Genomic DNA, 20981 nt, shown 5'->3' with positions numbered 1-20981 from the left:
AAGCTAAAACGCTTCGTCTTTTAGGAGGCGACTTCTCAGACCCAACAATGGCTAGCCTTTTAGAGCCTCCTGTATTGGAAACCAGGGCATATGACTTCTGGGGTTCCCTGCTTCGCTAGGGCGTCCTTTCCCTTGCTAGATTCAGTTTTCCAACCTAAACCTTCCCTCTTAGTTCAAGTTCTCCAGTCTTCCCACCGACGCGTCCTTCCTCAATTTCTCCCCCTCAAGCCCCTTCATCTCTGAGTCAGGACTCTCTCTGAATAGTCCCGTCTCTCCCCCCCTCCCCGTTCCAGCAGTCTCCTCGCTTCCTGCCCAGACCGCCACCATTCCCTCTGCTTTCCCTCCCGCGACCCCCGACTCGGGTCTCCTTTTATTTGCACACTTCAGTGAGCCGCCTCTCCACCCCACTTCCCCCCCACTCCAGCGCCACAGAGCACAACCCGCCCCCCCCACCGGGACTCAGCCGTTGGCGGGGGCGTGGCCCCGCGAGTAACAGGTCTCCCGCCCCACACTCCGCGGGCCCGCGCGCAGACAAAGACATTCCACAGCCCCCGCCCCTCCGCGCACTCGGCCAGAGGGGGAGGAGACACGTGTCCCGCTAGCGCCGAGTCACGTGGAAAAGAAAACGAACGAAGCCCGCGGCCACTTGCGCACGCGCACAAGGCTCTGGCCTGGCGGGCTCTGAGGGAAAAGGGGAGCGGGGAGGCGACTTCTTCGGGCTCCGCGGCGGTGCGCAGGCGCCGTGGTCCGACCGGAGACTTTGTTCTCCGCGGAGAGACCCAAGGGCGGTGCCGGTGGCTGACTGCGCACGCGCGCCGCCTCATTTCCGGTGCTCTCTTTCGCTGGGTCGCTCGGGTCGGCTTCGGTCGCTGTCGCTCCCGCTCTCCCACCCCCGCCAACCGCCGCTCGGGCCTCTGCCGCTGCCGCGTTGCTTCCTCGATCCCTCGATCGTATATCCACTTCAATGCAGCGCCGGGACGACCCCGCCGCGCGCATGAGCCGGTCCTCAGGCCGCAGCGGCTCCATGGACCCCTCCGGTGCCCACCCCTCAGTGCGTCAGGCGCCGTCTCGGCAGCCACCGCTGCCTCACCGATCCCGGGGAGGCGGAGGAGGATCCCGGGGGGGCGCCCGGGCCTCGCCCGCCACGCAGCCACCACCGCTGCTGCCGCCCTCGGCCACGGGTCCCGACGCGACAGTGGGCGGTCCAGCGCCGACCCCGCTGCTGCCCCCCTCAGCCACTGCCTCCGTCAAGATGGAGCCGGAGAACAAGTACCTGCCCGAACTCATGGCCGAGAAGGACTCGCTCGATCCGTCCTTCACTCACGCCATGCAGCTTCTGACGGCAGGTAAGCCGGGTCCCTCTGGGTCACCTGGACACCCCGGGGGCATGGGTGGCACTGGCTTTGTTCCTCCCGCTTCCCGCCCCCTCGGGGCCACGGCAGTCGTGAACTCCCCTTGTCTCATCCTCCTCGTCGGGATCCTGGGATTCCGCACCTATCCCGGCCCGCGGGGCGAGGGAGGATTTCTAGGCTGCGGCGGAGGCCCGAAGGGGACTTGGCGATCTCTGAGCGCAAAGATCTTGATGGATAGCGCTGCGTTCCCCGCCCCTTTGCGACCCTTCCCCCTCCCACTTCTTGCAGCTGCCCTGCGCTCCGAGTGTTCAGATTCTTCCAGAAATGAACCTTTACCTCCCCCTACCCCCAAAGGGAAAGCTTTCTTTATTGCGGGTGGAGGTAGACGCCTCTGCCGAGGGTGTAGGAAGCGAAGTCGGGCGGAGCGGGGAGGGACCGTGGGAGGGGGGGGCCCGAGGTGAAACGGGGTGAGGCTGGAGTGCCCTGTCCAGCGCGCCGCGGTCACTGGGGCCGGGTCGGACTTAGCGGTAACAGGAGCTTAAGTTGCTCGGAGGCAGAAGCAACCTGTGGGAATCGGAGCTTGAGGTTTTCCGAATCAGATTTCCGACTTCGGCAGATGAAGTGATAATTGCTGCAGAGCAGGAAGGTTGTGGACCCCTTTATTTTTACAACGTGTTGTTCACCAAAAGGGGAAAAGTACCTCTAGAAGCAGTGAAATGGGACACGAGGAGGTAAAGGGTGGTTTGCAGGACTTTTCCCAACACGATGGACAAAAATTGAGAGAAATGGCAAGGTGCTTGTTCCTGGAAGACTTGGTCTTTCTGTTTGATTTCTTTTTGCCTCGTTAGTGAAATAGATTAGAAATAATAGTCTTTGTTCGCTGTGTGTAGACCAACGCTCCTTTCCTGCCCTGGCCAATCACCTAGTAGCTGTGATTTCTCCTGAAAGCCGTCTCTTTTGTCCCCACTTCTAGTTACAACGTTGTTTTAATAAGTATTTCTTATAATACCTGAATTGTATTAAGTAGAAAGTTGCAGTCTTCACTAAATGAGTAGGTGGAGTCTTTGGCAAGACTGATAGAATAGACAGTTAACGAAAATATCATTTCCCTACCTTCGGTTCTCCAGCTCCCTACATCTGTGAGGGGGTCTTCACTTTTTAACTCCATAAACAAAGCTCGTTGTGGTCAGGAATAACATTTAGATGAACTGCTTACATTTTCAACTTGATGCTTTGCTGTTCTTGTAACAGTGAGATTGTTTGAAACATCGCTATTCATTATGTTTGGCAATCTTTTTGAGAATGCCTTTTTTTAATCTATATTTTTCATGCTGTCTTGCATATATTTTTCATGCTGTCTTGCTTATAGCAGACACCAGGTGTTTGAGTCTGAAAGCAAACACATGGGCAGATTTAGGAATGTCAGGCTAAATTCTAAAGGTTGAGTTGGTAGTCTAATTTTTATTTCCTCTAATCTTTAAACAGTCCAGATTAAATAACTGAGAATAACAAACTTTAGGACTTTAAGGTGTTGGCTTGGGTTTGAAATTTTGAGCCTTAACTACCTACTCTTGGGAAGCTTTCTGAACCTCTGTAACCTTATCTGTAAAGTGGGATGGTGAGTTGAGAGAATTAAATGACATAAAAAAGCACTAGCACCATTCCCTTTGGCCTGCAGTCAGGTAATAACTTGTCACCACAGTTTTCTTCTAGTTGTAAATCCAGGGTACTGAATAAGATATGAAAGATATTTTTTGCCTAAGAACACCAAATGTCTAGTACAGTGTTTTGTTTGTCTTTTAAGTAGGAGATGGTTTCTTAAGTTAACCATCAAAAACTGTTGATCCTTAAAAGTTACTTACAGGGGTGCCTGGCTGGCTCAGTTGGTAGAGCATCAGACACAAAAAGGTACAGTTTTCACTCTTCTCTCACTGCTTAAATTCTGTTATAAGAGAGTGCTCTTAAATCTTTTTTTCCACTTGGGCTTTTTTTTTTTTTTTTTAAACCAAACAATTTTAAATTGGAGAACTGGGGTTGAGGTAATGCTGGCTTGTTGAAAGAACAGTTTTAGAAGGGTATATGGATGCTCCTTAGCATGGATAAGGCTTGATGTATGTTAGACCTGGATCATTTTTGAATGAACTGGGAAAGGGAATGTGAAGTCCACCACCTATGAGGAAGTGAGACTCTGAGAAGCCAGAATAGTAGTATTTAAGCTCTGACAAAGATACATGTAAAAAAATATATATGGTTAACACTTACTGTGCCAGGCACTGTTCTCTTTACATCAAATACTTAGTCTTTGTGACAATACTATGAGGAAGTTACTCTTATTCTCACTTTACAGATGAGGAAATCAAGGCACACAGAGATTAATTTGCCTACAACAACAAAATTTGTAAGCAGCATAACTGGGATTGGAAGCCAGTCTGAGTCTGGATCCGCACACCTAACCGTCCCCACCCACCCCACCCCTTACTGTTTATAGTACCTGCAAGAAATTGTACTTTAAAAATATTTTTTACTACTTGCACAAAATATTGTAATTGATTTGGACACATTGGAGTACTAGCTAACAGGACAGTAAAGATAATAAGGCCAGAAGAAGAAGAAGGAAACCCAGAGAGCAGAGCCTAGCTCTTGGGACTGACTGTCCTCTGGGCACCTCTGTGTATTTCCCGGGAGGTACCCCAAGACCCAGACCGCTCTCCTTCAGCAGTCACGTACCTCTTCCTGTCTTTCCCAGCTTTACTTTATTTTGCTCTTACCAGCACCTGATGCACCATTTATTGTAGTCATGTGTGTATTTGTTAACCACACCTCCTTCACAGCTAGAATGTCAGCTCTACCAGGGTAGGGATCTTTTGTCTGCCTTGTTCTCTGTGTATCTCTTGTTCCTTGAAGAGTGCCGCACAGAATGGCCTCTCACTAAATACTTGATGAATGAATATACATCGTCATTGCATAATGGAAAAATATCAACCGAGTTCTGAGGAATTTACATTTTGAGTATACACTTCTGTGTTAGCCAAATTGATATTCAAGTTGTGATGACAGTTAAATGCATTCACAGACCTGCAAGGAGTCCGTTTACTGATGTTTGTTTTCTGAAACAAAAATAACTTATTTTGTTACATATTTATATAATAAACTAAATGCTGTTATGTGTATCCGTGTTTTTTATTCTACTTTGTACAGTTAGGAAAATATAAATTAGTGTAAATGACTCAGAAGTAAGTAAACATTTTGAATAGATTAACAGTCCCGAGAAAATCTTGAAAGTATACTTAGAAATCCATCTTTCAAAAAGCACTCAGTGACATTTAAAGACACAGTCTGTTGAAACTTCGAAATACTTAATTCCTTTATTTCATTCACAGTATGTCGGAGAAGTGTATCTATTTCATTTCATTCTACAAGACTAGCAAAACCTACTAAAATCAGAAAGTAGAATTGCAAAGGAATTCTAGACCAAATAGAGGTATAAGTATAAATAGTAGGATAAAAATGCAGAGGTTACAACTGTTTGCAACAACATTGTTTACTTAGGAAAGTGGTCAGTGATGTGGCTGATTACAATAGAGAGATGTACAAATCAGTGGGTTTCTGATACATGAGTAGTACGCAGTTAGAAAATAACTGACAGAATCTCATTTTTAGAGTAGTATCAACAAAGTTAAAAATTAAAAAATTTTTTAAAAGAATCTATCAATTGCCTTGAAATTAGCGATAAAAGCCCATTCAAAATGTATGTGAATAATCATAACAAACAATAACATTAAATAATATTTAACCTTTGTAGAGCATATAATATGTGCCATGAGATGTGCTTCTCATTAATTGTGTCTCCCCGGCCATTGTATCAGGCAAAAATAATTTTTTCTCAATATTACAGATGAGGAATATTGTGATCACATATTGTCAACTTAAAATTTTACTGAAGGTGATAAAGGAAGATCTTTGTGAAAAGAGAAATATGCCTTATGTCCTGGGGGAATTGCTGACATGGAGGGAACTAGTGCTATAAAGATGATAGTATTTTTATTTTTATTTTTTTATTACTTATGTTGAAACATATTTTATTTTTTAAAATGCTTTTTAACTTTTTTTCTTATTTTTGAGAGAGGCACAGAATCCAAAGAAGGTTCCACGCTCTGAGCTGTCAGCACAGAGCCTGATATGAGGCTCAAATCCGTGAACCGTAAGATTATGACCTGAGCCAAAGTTAGACACTTAACCGACTGAGCCACCAAGCGCTCCTGAAAAATTTTTTGGATGACCTAATATCTTGAAAACCAAAACAGCTATAATTCTATAATCTCATTGTAAAGATGATAGTATTTTTAAATGCACATGTTGATTTTTAATTAAGTCAAACAAGACTTAGAGCTTGAGTAGATGAGAATTTAAGAAGGAACTCTTAAACATTGTTGGTGGAAGTGTGAATTGATACAACCACTCTGGATAACAGTTGAGCATTTCATCTGAAAGTTGAACTTTTACATTTCTTAAAATTAAGCAACACCATTTCTAGGAACGTGCCCATAGAAACTTTTGCACATGAGTGACTCATTCATAAAATGGTGCACCTTGTTCACAAAATGGTGCAGCTTGTTTCACCACTGATTGAATACTTTGAGCTTTTCAAAATGAGATAATTATAAAGCAGTGAGAATGAAAACTTAAAGCTACAAGCTTTTACAACATGGAGAAATGTTGGAAATATAATGTTAGAAAAGTAAGGCTAACTACATACAGTACAATACTATTTTTACAGAACATAATACTAGCAAGATTAAGCAAAATATTGTTAGCATACATTTTTTTTCTGATAAAGCAGCTTTCTGCAAAACTAAGCGTATGTTTACCATACTACTCAGCACTTGCACTCTTGGGCATTTATCCCAGAAAAATTAAAACTTAGTTTCACACAGACCTGTGCCTGAATGTTCATAGAAGCTTTATTCATAATAGCCAAAAACTGAAAACAAACCATATGCCTCCAGTAGGTGAATAAACTGGTACATTCATACCATGGAATACTACTCAGCAATAAAAAGAAATGATAAATGTAACAACTTGAATGGCTCTCAAGAGAATTATGCTGACTAAAAAGAGCTCATCTCTAAAGGAAACATAATGTATAATTCCATTAATTTAAGATTCTTGAAAATACAAAATAATAGAGATGGAGAACAGACAAGTGATTGCTAGTGGTGAGGGACAGTTGGCTACAAAAGGGTGGCACGAGGAATCCTTGTGATAGACCTGTTTTGCATCTTGACTGTGGTGATGTTCACATGACTGATTAAATTTCATAGAACTAAACACACATAAGTAGGTGTAAAACTGATGACCTGAATAAAGTCAGTAGACTGTGTTGATTTTCTGGTTTATGATGCTGTATTGTATATATGCGAACTGTTATCATGGAGAAAATTGGGTGAATGGTATATGAGATCTTTTATTTCTCACAACTGCTTATAAGTTTATAATTATCTCAAAAAGCTTTTTATTTTTTTAAATGTTTTCTTTATTTCTGAGAGAGAGCGAGCACAGGGGAGGGTCAGAGAGAGAGGGAGACACAGAATCTGAGGTAGACTCCAGGCTCTGAGCTAGCTGTCAGCACAGAGCTTGATGCGGGGCTTGAACCCACGAATCGTGAGATCATGACCTGAGCCGAAGTCAGACATTTAACCAACTGAGCCACCCAGGTGCCCCTCAAAAAGCTTTAAAAACAAAAAAAAAGAATTTAAAAACTCTAAATTGTATCCAAAGGAAGAGATTCCGGAGATTCATGGTCAATCTACCACGATAGGGTTTGCCACTCTCCCGAAGTGTGAAAATTGAGCCCCTTAGAGGTCTCTTAACTCAGGCTTTGGGGGATTTTTCTGAACCAGTACCCACCCTTAGTCAGCACTGTATGTGAAATATTATGTTATCTTTTCGTAGGGAGATAATCTGTAGCTTTCATCAGATTCTCAAAGGGGCCCATGACCCCAAAAAAGAATCTTGAAGGAAAGTTTACGGTCTTAATGTATGTTTCTTTCAGTAAACATTTATGGATGCCTGTTGTGTATTATGTAATTTACTAAAATGGCAGGTACACAGTTTAGTGATGGAAGGGGTCCAGAAATCATTAACAAGGGAAGGAGTAGTGTGGTGAGAAGTGCATTGAGCGTCAAGAGGAGGGCATGACCTCTGATCTTTTGGAGCAGATATTCTATGAAGCTTGCCCTCTTAAAAACACTGTCTTTGGATGTCTTAGTCAGAATATGTTGACTGTTGTCCTGTCCCTTATGCAGCCCTTTTCAAATGTTCAGCTAATGGAATGTATATGCGAATCTGTTTTTAGTTAAGCCAATCCAGATGAAGTTTGTATGTAATTTCCCCAAACTTCTCTAGTATTAACATTCTTGTGTTTATTAAATCTTTGTTTTCTTTTTTTATTATCCTTCTTTAAAAAATTTGTTTTAATGTTTATTTTTGAGAGATATGCAGAGTGGGGGAGGGGCAGAGAAAGGGGGAGATACAGAGTCTGAAGCAGGTTCTGGGCTCTGAGCTGTCAGCCCAGAGCCCGACACGGGGCTAGAATGCATGAGCCACCCAGGTGCCCCCTATTATCCTCCTTTTTAAATATTTTTTTATGTTTTTTATTTATTATTTTTTTAATGTTTTATTCTGAGAGAGAGAGAGAGAGAGAGAGAAAGAGGGGAGCAGGGGAGAGTCAGAGAGAGAGGGAGACAGAATCTGAAGCAGGCTCCAGGCTCTGAGCTGGCAGCCAGCACAGAGCCCAGTGCAGGGCTCGAACCCACAAACCGTGAGATCATGACCTGAGCTGAAGTCAGACGCTTAAGCGACTGAGCCACCCAGGCGCCCCTATTATCCTCCTTTTTAAAAGTAAGTAGGGAAGACTAAGAGGTATAATGACTTGCTTAAGGTCATGTTCCAAGCATGTAGCAGAACTGGGAATCAAACCCAGTGCTGTCGAGCTTTAAAACTCTTGCTCTTTCCTCTGAGGCAGATATTTAAGAAACAGTCCTCATCCTTTAAAGTTTACAATCTTGTTGTGGAAAGATCTACCCCAAAAAAAACAAGGAATAGTTAAGTTAGAGTAAGAGAAATGCCACAACATTAGTTGAATTTGCTCTGACTGATGGAAGGGAGTAACCTGGATTTAAGTACCTGCTCTGTCACTAACTAGTTTTGTGATCTTGGACAAGTTACATACCTTTTCTGAGCCCAGATTCTTTTCACCTGCTAAATGGGGATAGTCCTAAAAGAAAAAACTAAATTAAACAATACAAAATTTCTGACACCTAGAGGCACTGGATGGAATGTGATTATTGTAAGCACCTGGCTAAAAAACAAATGGGTCACCTCTCTGTGTTGTTTACACCTTAACTTTTCTCTCTTTGGCTCTGGGGACATACAAGGTCTCCAGATGCCCAAGTGAAGATCACTTAAAGGAGTTAGTTTCAAAAAGGTTGTCTAGAAAGTACTTCTGCCTGAGGGTTAAACCATTTTTAGGAAGATTCTTGATTTTTTTTTCTTCCCAATACAGCCTACTCTTAGCTCTCCAAGAAAAGTGAGGCCAAGGAAAGACATCCAGAATTGGAAAAGAAAAGCAAGATCAGGCTACTGTACATCTGAAGCAGGCAGAGTCCTTTCATTGCCTTTAACCTCATGACCATGTCTGAGGGTAGAACTGTACTTCCCAACATTTTACAAAATCTACTCTTCCTTGTGGAAGTAAAGTGCCCTGCTCCGTCCAGAAACTCCTCATTGAGAGGCAGTAGTAAAAGCATGAGATTTGAAGTTAGAGAAAGCCTGGGTTTTGATCCTTATTCTGGTACTTAAACAGCTTTGTGACTTAGAGATTTTTCTCTGAGTTTGTTTCCTCATTTGTAAAACGGGGATAGTACCAGCTACTTCACTGAGTTATTTTGTAGGATAAATGAGATAGCATTTGTACAGTATTTGATACATAGTAGACACTAAACGAATATTCCGTTCTTCCCCTTCCAAACATGGGAGATGGCCCCTCTTAAAAATGTCGTCTCTGTGTTTTCTTTCAAGGCTAAACTTTCTTGGTTCTTTCATCTTTTCGATTGTTTTATGTAAATCGTTCTGTGAATTCTCTAAAAATGCTTTAATATTCTTTTTAAAATTGTGAGATAAACTGGACAAAGGGATTCTAATTAAGATATGACTAGTATAAAATATAACAGAAAGATCCTGTTAGAAATTCACAGGGTGCATCTCATTGCATAAGAACAAATCTTTCTAGGGGTACCTGGGTGGCTCGGTTGGTTAAGCGTCCGACCTCGGCTCAGGTCATGATCTCGCAGTTTGTGAGTTTGAGCCCCGCATCGGTCTCTGTGCTGACAGCTTGACAGCTCAGAGCCTGGAGCCTGCTTTGGATTCTGTTTCCCTCTCTCTCTGCTCCTCCCCTGCTCATGCTCATGCTCTCTTTCTCCCAAAGTAAATAAAATTTTTAAAAATTTAAAAAAGAACAAGTTTTTCTACTGGGTTCAATTTTTGCAGCCTTGTTTCCTATAGGAATACAACAGATGAATAGACTTTGAGTCTTATCTTCTTGCACTGGCCAAGAAAAGTTTCTGGAAAGTAGTATAAAATACAGCTGAAGGGCCTAACTAAACTAGATGGTAGCAATTAAGACACAGAGAGACAGATAAAATGAAGCATATAATTTGTTACACATTTTTAGAAGCTCCTGGGTGATGTTTTCAGATCACAGATGTAGCATCTTTGTTCTTAGGACTTTTGAGGATTGAGTACCCAGTTTTTCAGTTTTGGAAACTCAAGAAGAGATATATTCAGAGATGATAGGCTCGGGGCACCTGGGTCGCTCGGTTGGTTAAGAGTCCAACTTCAGCTCAGGTTATGGTATCACAGTTCGTGGGTTCGAGCCCCACTTCAGGCTCTGTGCTGACAGCTAGCCCAGAGCCAGGAGCCTGCTTCAGATTCTGTGTCTCCCTCTCTCTGACCCTCCCCTGCTCGCTCGCTCGCTCCCTCTCAGAAATAAATAAAAACATAAAAAAATTAAAAAAAGAAAAAGAGATGATAGTGACTAGAAAAAGCTAATATTAGCAGTAAGTGGGAGGAGGGAATCGGTCAGGATATACCAGCAGTAAAACAACAGTGTGTCGTATGAAGCATTTAATCTGTTCATTGTAAGGTCAAATTTGTTTTCTCTTCCAAGCTGTCAAATATAGGAGTGTGAAAAGTACCGTTGTCTATAGTTCTTCCCATAGAAGTGAAGGTTTAATTAAGAATACTTACAATATGGGGGAGCCTGGGTGACTCAGTTAAGCATCCAACTCTTGATTTCAGCTCAGGTCTTGATCCTCAGGGTCGTGAGTTCAAGTCCCAAACTGGGCTCCATTCTGAGTATGGAGCCTACTTTAAAAAAAAAATTCACAGTATGATTAGCAGTTTTAATTGTCAGAAAGCAAGGGAGTATGTGCTCATGGGTGTAAGGTTAGCTCATCACATACTATAACATCTGAAATTAGGCTTTTTAATAAGCAGAATACTTCAGTTTGAAATTCTCAATTCTTACAAAATCTGTCAGAGTCAAAGCGATTTTTATTCATCTGTATACTTCACAATTGGACTTAGTCTAAACAGTGTTTTTAAAAACTGTTAAAGGTATAGATTTGAATAATGTGTTTGAAGTAGTATATCTTTTTTTTTCCCCTTCAGTAATCCTCACACCCAATGTGGAGTTCGAACTTACAACCCTGAGATCAAGAGTCCCATGCTTCACTGATTGAGTTAGCCAGGTGCCCCTGAAGTAGTATGTCTTTATATCTTAAACCAGTGACTTTCAAAGTCACTAGATCAGTAATACCAGCATCACCAGGTAACCTGCTAGAAATACATTCCTAACACAAATCCTGGCCTGGGGTTGGGGCCAGCAATCTACTTTAATAAGCCCTCCAGGTGATTCTAATGCATCCTGAAGTTTGAGAACCCTTACCTTAAAATTATAGAAGATAGATACTGTGGGAATTGTATATAAGGAGAACATTCTACATTATTTAGAATTTTCTGATGATTTTAGGGAGTATAAATTTTTTTCTTTCTTCCTTTCTTTCGTTTTTTACTCTTTTCAGTGGACCATATAAGCTTTTAGTTGCCTGCACACACCACTCCATCTCTGTTTGTACTCCTGTCGTAGCACTTCATTGCTGACTTCATAGCCTGTAGACTAGAAATGTCAGTGTATAAAGATAGTGAAGGTGGGGATCATATCCGACTTGTTCTGTTGTGTTTCCTGTACTTTGTAGGATAGATGTCTGGCCCTTAGTAAGTCTTCCATAGTGGTTAATGATCATCCTGTATCTCTCCCTTTATCTGCCTCTCCATAGGAAGCACTCAAACACTTTGAATGAGTGAGTGAATCAAGTTCCCTAATGATAGGAAATCTTTTTGAATACTAAGGTTATATCTGATGAAAGTATCTTGACCTGTGAATTGAAAGTACCTTGGTACATTTTTTCATTTAGGACATTGAATTTGGGCTAGATAGTGTTACTTGTATATTAAGCACCTCCTAGGAAATGTTTTTTTTTTTTTAATTTTTAACGTTTATTTTTGAGAGAGAGAGACAGAGCATGAGGAAGGGAAGGTCAGAGAGAGAGGGAGACACAGAATCCAAAGCAGGCTCCAGGCTTGGAGCTGTCAACACAGAGCCCAACATGGAACTTAAACTCACTAACCGCGAGATCATGACCTGAAAGTCCAATGCTCAACCGACTGAGCCACCCAAGCACCCTGTAGGAAATGGGTTTTAATTAGCATGTGTGCATATGTTATTTTACTCTGTCTTTAAAGTTTTTTTAATAGTTTATTTATTTTTGAGACAGAGACAGAGCATGAGTGGGGGAGGGGCAGAGAGAGAGGGAGACACAGAATCTGAAGGAGGCTCCAGGCTCTGAGCTGTCAGCACAGAGCCTGATGCGGGGCTTGAAACCACGAACCGTGAGATCTGACTTGAACCAAAGTCATACGCTTAACCAAGTGAGCCACCCAGGCGCCTGATTTTACTCTGTCTTTATAGTAACCTCATGAGGTAGATATTGCTTCCATTTTACAGATGAAGAAACCAAAAATTACAGCAATTGAATAACTTCAGTGTTCACAAAACTAGTGAGTGGCAGATTTAAGAACCATGTCGTTCAAACTCCTAAGGATTACTGTCATCCAAAGCACTACTGTCACAGTGGACTGAGTTTTGTGTCTTCATCAAGATAGGACTTTGTGCTTTTTCTTGATGCAGACTTTTTTCTTTCGTTCATTTATCCCTTTTTCCCCATCTCTGTGCATTGGTTTTGTTAAATCCATTTATTCTTAGGAAATATTTGAATGGCTCTAATGTAGCAGTTTCAGGTGGGAGTGGAAAAGCAAACTGCTTTCCTAAGAAGCAGGCTCTGGGTTTCCTAGTCAACTCTACACAGCTTTGGTGCTTTCAGCCAGTCTCTGTCTGAAATTAGCACATTCATCTGAACTATTTGGTTTTAGACGCTATTAATGCTTTATGCAGACTGGGAAATTTGCCTTTAGTTACCAGACAAAACTAAATTCTTTTTTTTCTTATTCAGAAATTGAGAAGATTCAGAAGGGAGATTCAAAAAAGGATGATGAGGAGAATTACTTGGATTTATTTTCTCACAAGAACATGAAGCTGAAGGAGCGGGTACTGATACCTGTCAAGCAATATCCCAAGGTAAGGCAAAAAGTGCCTCACTTCGTCATCTCTGTAGGTGTAAGAGTTGCTGGCTGTAACAAAGACTTCTGGAAATTGTGATGCATCAGTTACTTGAGCCTCTGAGGCTTCTCTTTCAAATACTGCTTCTTTGAAGTATTTGTTTCTGGCAGTTGAAACATCTACATCCATAAACTAACAGCATACCTATAGCCAGGAAGGAAATATAATCAACTTTATTACCAAAAAGGGTTTCTTTCTCAAATGTTTTTCCATCCTCCAAGTTCAAAGAGAAAAATTGAAGAGTTGCTCTCTCTCAAAAGATTGACATGGGGGAAAAAATTGACACGCAATCTAAGTATAGGAAATGTAACACAAATCCTTGATGAGATGAAGTTAATTTTATTAACATTTTGCTTTTAAATAAATGCTTTCTTGTTTTTCCTCCTCCCTTTTTTCCTTTTTTTAAATTTTTTATTTTTTTTATTTTAAAATTTATTTATTGTTTAATTTATATCCAAGTTAGTTAGTATATGGTACAACAGTGGTTTCAGGAGTAGATTCCTGAATGCCCCTTACTCATTTAACCCATCTCCTTCTCACAACCCCCCCAGCAACCCTCTGTTCTCTGTATTTAAGAGTCTGTTATGTTTTATCTCCCTCCCTGTTTTTATATTATTTTTATTTCCTTACCCTTATGTTCATCTGTTTTGTATCTTAAATTCTTCATATGCATGAAGTCGTATGATACTTGTCTTTCTCTGACTAATTTCGCTTATCATCATACCCTCCGGTTCCATCCACATAGTTGTAAATGGCAAGATTTCATTCTTTTGATTGCCAAGTAATACTCCCTTATATATACGTACCGTATCTTTTTTTTTTTTAAGCAAAGAAATTAGTTATATTTAGTTTACCAAACAAGTACTGCAAAAGAATGCCGTTTGTTCTGAGGTCACTGTGTTAAAAATATTTATGTGTGTTAAAGTACTAAGGATACAATCCTTAGTGTGTGATAATATGGGAAAAGCACCACATTACATTAGGAAACCCAAGTTCAAGTCCAGGAACTGCTGCTTCCTAGTTGTATAATCTTAAACTATTCACTTTTTCAGTATATCCTCAGCATATCCTTCAGTAAAACGGGAATGGTAACTCCCTATTTTACAGGGTTGTTGAAGACCAAATGAGATAATACATATGGAAATGTTTTATAGAAACATGGGTATTTAGGAATCTTTTTTTTTTCCAAATTTCTATTTACATTCTAGTTAGTTAACATATAGTATAATAGAAATCTGTTTTTATTTTCTGTCAGTTCAATTTTGTGGGGAAGATTCTTGGACCACAAGGAAATACAATCAAAAGACTGCAAGAAGAGACAGGTGCAAAGATCTCTGTTCTGGGCAAGGGCTCAATGAGAGACAAAGCCAAGGTAAGCTCACATCAGCGATGCAAGACCTGCCTTCTGGAAGCCAGCACTTATATGTGTACAGAATGTGAATCCTTTACATTTGCCTTTGATGTAAGAGATTATAGACAGGATTAATTTGGCAACCCTGGAAGAGCCTAGGTGTGCTCTGCTGATTTGCTTTGGTTTGGTTTTGTTTTTCTGGCCTTCAACTGCATAGTAATGAAGCAGCAGGAGCAACTTTCGCATTAGTCAGTTCTTCTAGGAAAACTTGGAAGGGGAGCCAGATGTACTAAAACTTATCCAGACTAAAGAAACTGAAATGTGAACAGCACATTCCCTTTCCAGTAATGTAGAAAAGTGAGAGCAGTAATGTTGTGAGTGCAGGTGAGTCTGAGGACGAGTTGTCTGGGTTGTTTGTTTGTTTACTTGCTTTGTAATAGCCAGCTGGCGTGTGAAGCCCACTAAAATAATTTTGAAAGGAACCATGAGTAATCCCAACAACAGAACCTAATGCTTATTTTTTTTTCTATGTCATAGTCCCATAGGCTTTGTACTTGTAAGTGCCAAAAAAATTCCCACTAATGCAATGTTGGCTTCTAGGGTCAGCTCTTTGGATGAGACATACCAGGTACAGCCTAAAACATTCAGGGCTCCTTTTATGTAGCTTAAATTGACAAACATTGTTTTCTCAGACTCTTCTTTTGTCCCCTCACGTTTCTCACTAGATGAATACAGTTAGGGTTGAAGTGTGTTATTCTAGCTAATGAGATTTACATGAAATTTCTTCACTCTGTCCTGACTTCTTTCCTCCCTTAGGACTCCCCAGACAATGTAAGAAATTAAGAAGAGCTGGTGCTGGGACACCTGGCTGGCTCAGCCAGTAGAGGATGCTACTCTTGATCTCAGGGTTGTGACATCAGTCCCCACATTGGGGCTAGAGATAACTTAATAAATTTAAAAAGTTAGGGGCATCTGGGTGGCTCAGTCAGTTAAGCGTCTTACTCTTGGTTAGCTTAGGTCATAATCTCATAGTTTCTGAGTTTGAGCCCCACTTCTACCCTGGCAGCATGGAGCCTGCTTGGGATTCCCCCCTGCCTCTGCCCCTTCCCTGATTATGCTCTCAAAATAAATAAATAAACATTAAAAAATGGGGCGAGGGCCTGGGTGGCTCAGTTTGTTAATATCCAACTTTTTTTTTTTTTAATGTTTGTTTCTGAGAGAGAGAGAAAGAGAGACAGACCTTTGGAGAGGGAGGGGCGGAGAGAGAGGGAGACTCAGATCCTGAAGCAGGATCCAGGCTCTGAGCTGTCAGCACAGAGCCTGATGCAGGACTCGAATGCACAAATGGTGAGATCATGACCTGAGCCCAAGTCAGACGCTCAACCGACTGAGCCAGCCAGGCACCCCAAGCATCCTGACTCTTGATCACAGGTCATGATCTCTCAGTTTCATGAGATCAAGCTTAACATTGGGGTCTGTGCTGACAGGAATTCTCTCCCCCCCCACCCCACTCGCACTGTATCTTTTTTTCTCAAAATAAATAACTAAACATTTAAGAAACACATTCTTTTAAGTAAAAGTTAAAAGAGCTGGTGCTTAACAGCTCTACCTGGGATTTAAAAGCAAATGCTTGGCAATGAATGCATGCTTGCTTGGCAAACTGCTGATATCTGAATGGAGACTGGAATTGAGTCTCTTCTATACCTTCTGATAAGAGCTGCAGTGAATACACCAGGAATTCAAGACAGTAGTTAACTGTAAGTAGCCTACCGATTATATGTTTAGTAGGTTGTGTGAATTACTATTCTCCAGACCTTATTTTGCTTTCTTCTTACACTTTACTATTTTTCTCACATGTTTAGGTTATTTCTTGCTGTCTCTTTGGGCTGGAGGTAATGGCATCATTTTCTTGCATTGCACATGATGTGATGTTTTTCTGCCTTTTTTCCATAGGAGGAAGAGCTGCGCAAAGGTGGAGATCCCAAATATGCCCACTTGAATATGGATCTGCATGTCTTCATTGAAGTCTTCGGACCCCCATGTGAGGCTTATGCTCTAATGGCCCATGCTATGGAAGAAGTCAAGAAGTTCCTAGTACCAGTAAGGAAATTCACTTATATCTTTGGGCAAGAGAGAACTGGGATCTTGTGTTGTTGCTAAGGCAGGGGCTCTTAATTGTGGTCTCTGCATAACCTGAAACTGGATATCGAATTCTACATTTATGTTCATTTTTCTGAGGTAGTCTGTTAATTAATTGAACCTAGTTCTCAAAGCACTGAACCCCAAACCCACTCTATCCCTCCTTGTTTAATGTGGTTTTAGTTCTGTAGCAGTAGCTGTTGTCAGTATCTTGGGCCCACAGTGTGTCTGACATTTTAACATCTGGTTAAAAAAGACCTAACAAAGTCTTCACTGAGCTAAGTGTATTGGTGCTAGTGTCGAACCAGGAGGTTATGATAAGAAAATGGCTAAGATGGTTGTAAACCCTCTCAAGGAATTTTGTTCTAGAATCCAGAGAGTGTACAGGATTAACAGCAAGAAGCTTCTAACATCCAGTGTTAATGGATTACATTTTGACCTAGGTGCATTCAGGACTTTCTCCTGGAGGAATTTACTTACGTAGAGTTTGATTTGAAAGAGGCATGATCGTTACAGGCTTGACTATCAATAATATTAAATAGATTGGTGTGCATCTCCTTCTGGAATGTAACTGAGGCCCAGGAAGAGCTGGGATAGACCAGGTTACCTGTCTTGCATAATTATTACCACCTGGTCGGAGGATCCATTCTTTAAATAAGTAGAAAATGGTGTGATTCTTGCCTTCCAGCAAGTCCTTCTAGTTGTCAGAGTTAACATGCTGCAGTTGAATATTTAATGACCAAGGATGAATTTGGAACCTTAGGAAGCATTGAAATACTATTAACTAGAATTGGGTAAGCATCGTGTTTGCCTCAGTAAAACTAAGAGGAGGTGAGATACAGTTCTTGGTTTTCTGTGTACGTAAAATGAAGAGTTGGAACTAAACTTGGTGTCAGAGGATGTGAGAGTAGGTAGAGCAAAAATTTACAGGCAGGGCATACCTATAATGCTGAGCTCCAGGAATTCTAGCACCTTCTCAGCTGTCTCAGCAGCTGCTTTGCTTCCAAGTACCTCGTCTTCGTTAGAATGTTTAAACATGAAGCAGCCAATTTAAAATATCCTAGAGAAAAAAGAGCTGGTAAATTTTCCCTTGATGGAGTTCTTTTTACTCGTTTTGAGTTTTCTATTGAAGCATCCTGAGCCACTCAGTTTCTGAAGGAATAAATAGGGTGAAGGCCCATCTCCTCTATCCTTAGTCTCAGCATATTTTTCAGAAGGGGTAGCTTTACAAGGCTTTCGTGTAAGTGGATCTTCTGAAAAGATGCCTCTGCCAGGCAGATCTGGGTTTCCTCAGCCAGAAGAATCTAGGCAAATGGGCTGTCATTGGTCACTTGACTCTTCAGTGTGGATGTCAAGCGGCAGTAATGTGTAAGGTAGGAGGAAGTGAAGAGTGAGGGCGGGGGCATCTCTGGGTGACTAGAGTCCTCTATTGAATCTCTATCCACCTGGGATGTATAAAAAAGCATGGAGTGTTAAAACTAAATGGCTCTCATCAGGAAATATGTGAAAAGATATGCAAATGGCATTTGATTCAGTTCTTCCCTCTTGTGAAGACAGAAAAGTGAGCCTGTTTTTGCATCCATGACCAGAGCCTCCGTTTTCCCCTTAGAACCATTAACTGTACCAGAGAGGCTTCCTGGTACAGTAGGAAGAGCACTGGACTGGGACCTTTATCTGCATCATCTTGGACAAGTTATTATTTCACTTTTCTGAGCCTCAGGTTCCTTGTTCATCCCAAACATTTGTTAAGTATCTGGTAGGTGCCTAATACTATGCTTGGATCTGAAGTTACAAAAATGGCTCCTTTCTCACAATGTAGTGAGAAAGACAGACAATTCTAAAATGACGTGGTAAGTGCTTGGGTAGGGAAGATACACAGTGCTGTGGAAAGAGAGGAGGGAATGGGGGTGGCCTCAAAGAAAGTTTTTCAAAAGAGGTAACATTTTAGATTAAGTCTTTTAAGAGTGAGTTTGAGTGTTTCAGGTAGACAGAAAAGGCAATATAGTCTGATGATTCAAAGCCTAGAGTTTGGAGACAGGTAATTCTGAATTCACTTCGAGTCTGCCTCTTACTAGCTCCATATCCTTAGGCTGGTGGCTTTATATGCCCTGATTCTGTTTCCCAACTGTAAAATGGCAAGATCTGCCTGCTTAATTCAGGGTTATCTTGAAGGTTAAAAAGTGCCCCTTGCATAGAGCCTAACTAATGATAGTGGCTTTTACTATTCTAGGAAGAGGAAGCTGTTTGTAAGAATGTATGAGTATGAGTACACCAGGTTCTGAACTACAAGTCGTTTCACATAGCTTGAAAGGAGGTTATCCATGGAGGTTATTCCATCCATGGATGGAAGTGATCTGGAGAGCTAGGTAGGGACCCATGATGAAGAGCTTCGGCTTAATAATGAGGGGTCTGCCATCAGGACTTTTCTTGAAGAGGTGACAGGTAGGGTGCCATTTGACTTCAGAGAATGCATGACCTGAGACTTCATGCGGGCATTCAGATCTGGTCGTAGCATCCAAGGCTTATGTGGGCTGGACGACTTCTCAGCAAAAGGTGGAGATGTAGCACAGTACTCCTCATTATCTTCCATTTGCAGGATATGATGGATGATATCTGCCAGGAGCAGTTTCTAGAGCTCTCCTACTTGAATGGAGTACCGGAGCCCTCTCGTGGACGTGGGGTGCCAGTGAGAGGCCGAGGAGCGGCACCTCCTCCTCCACCTGTTCCCAGGTAAAAATAATGGGGATGAGTAGAAACAGAAGGTAAATTTGACTGCCAGTACCATCTCTCTTTTAGTGGTGCTCCATCTTAGAAGGGGGCCTCAGGATTCGTGCTATCAAGAATGGAATAGTAATCTTGCCACTTTGGTTATAGTTGTGTGCAGCTGTCCTGTTGAAACTTTTGGTGTTTTAATTTTGGACAGTTCTAGCATTTTAAGACGGTCTCTGACTTTAGAATTTTATACGTTTTGTGACTGCCCTTTATGGAGTAATCCAACTTTCCAAAGTAGCAGCCCACCGACGGGACATTCACAGGTTCACTGTGGGACTGGGTCCTTTATCCACCTATACATTCCTCTGTGTTTTAATAATAGTCAGTTGGAGCCATTGTGAAATCTGAACATTAATCTATCTTCTAGAGGCTCTATTTAAAATAAGTTTTTGGGGGGCGCCTGTGTGGTTCAGCCGGTTAAATGTCCGACTCTTGATTTCGGCTCTGGTTGTGATCTCACGATTTGTGAGCTTGAACCCCAGCTGACCCCATATTGTGCTGTCAGCACAGAACCTGCTTTAGGATTCTCTTTCTCCCTCTCTCTCTGCCCCTCTCCTGCTCTCTCATGTGCGCTCTCTCCCTCTTTCTCTCAAAATAACTACTTCTTTTTTTTTTTAAAGGTTATTCTTCAAAAATATAAAAGTAAATTCTCTTTTGCAGGGGCCGTGGTGTTGGACCACCTCGGGGGGCTCTGGTGCGTGGTACACCAGTGAGAGGAGCCATCACCAGAGGTGCCACCGTGACGCGAGGAGTGCCACCGCCCCCTACAGTGAGGGGTGCGCCAGCACCAAGAGCGCGGACAGCAGGCATCCAGAGAATACCTTTGCCTCCACCCCCTGCACCAGAAACATATGAAGAATATGTAAGAAGTTTGAACCATGTGCCATTTCCCAGTACCTAAAAGGTTCCCAAAGGAAGTTGAATGACAGGATCGAGGCCCTTAATATAGGTGGCAGGGACTACCTGTAAGATCTGGAGTGCTCTCTTCTCTTGCAGTGGCTATTAACACTACGAGAAGATTTTTCCATTTGAAGCATGGTTTACTATGTGTGAATAGATTCCACAGGAAAATAGGCTGTGCCTTGATATATGCAGTATTTTACGGAGGGGTCTTTTCACTAGTTACTATTGATAATGCTAAAATTCACCTTTTTACCTGTTTCCTGCCCACATTTTTGGTTTGGTTGGTGGTTCAGTTTTGTTTCATTTGAAAAGTAAATAACCTTTTCTCTCTCAGCCATTCCACAGTAGGTGTTAATTTTGGAGGGAAATTCTGCATTCTGTTAATCCAGGAGCCTGCCAGCCTCCCACAGGATGTAATTACCTCCCCTCCTCTTTGTGATACTGACTTTCTGTTTCATTTTTTGTTCTAGGGATATGATGATACATATGCAGAACAGAGTTATGAAGGCTACGAAGGCTATTACAGCCAGAGCCAAGGGTGAGTCAGGCCACAGAAGTGCCGTTTTTAGTCCTAGGGATGGACGGAGGGAGCTGGAGCAACAGAGAGATTTAGGAAGCACATATCTAGGGAATGATGTGGCTTCCCTTTGGAGGGTATCTCCTTTCC

The 20981-nt window shown here is 41.9% G+C and overlaps 1 protein-coding gene across 2 annotated transcripts in view; it reads left to right on the top strand.

Annotated features, from left to right (window-relative positions):
* Positions 1 to 686: 686 nt before the first annotated feature.
* Positions 687 to 20981, top strand: part of KHDRBS1 (KH RNA binding domain containing, signal transduction associated 1) — a 38724-nt gene continuing 18429 nt past the window's right edge. For both annotated transcript variants that reach the window (XR_005528691.1, XM_039234000.1), the window contains exons 1-7: positions 687 to 1346; positions 12983 to 13107; positions 14405 to 14521; positions 16454 to 16600; positions 19236 to 19369; positions 20072 to 20273; positions 20785 to 20852. Coding sequence is in view for 1 of the 2 variants with exons in the window: in XM_039234000.1 (XP_039089931.1) it covers positions 965 to 1346; positions 12983 to 13107; positions 14405 to 14521; positions 16454 to 16600; positions 19236 to 19369; positions 20072 to 20273; positions 20785 to 20852 (1175 nt within the window). In the remaining variant the exon portion in view is untranslated. The remainder of the gene's footprint in view (positions 1347 to 12982; positions 13108 to 14404; positions 14522 to 16453; positions 16601 to 19235; positions 19370 to 20071; positions 20274 to 20784; positions 20853 to 20981) is intronic.

This window comes from Hyaena hyaena, unplaced genomic scaffold (genome assembly GCF_003009895.1).
Source record: "Hyaena hyaena isolate Hyena2069 unplaced genomic scaffold, ASM300989v1 scaffold_3, whole genome shotgun sequence".
NCBI classification, from domain to species: Eukaryota; Metazoa; Chordata; class Mammalia; order Carnivora; family Hyaenidae; genus Hyaena; species Hyaena hyaena.
The sequence above is the reverse complement of the archived record's forward strand: the minus strand, read 5'-3'. Positions and strand labels throughout refer to the sequence as shown.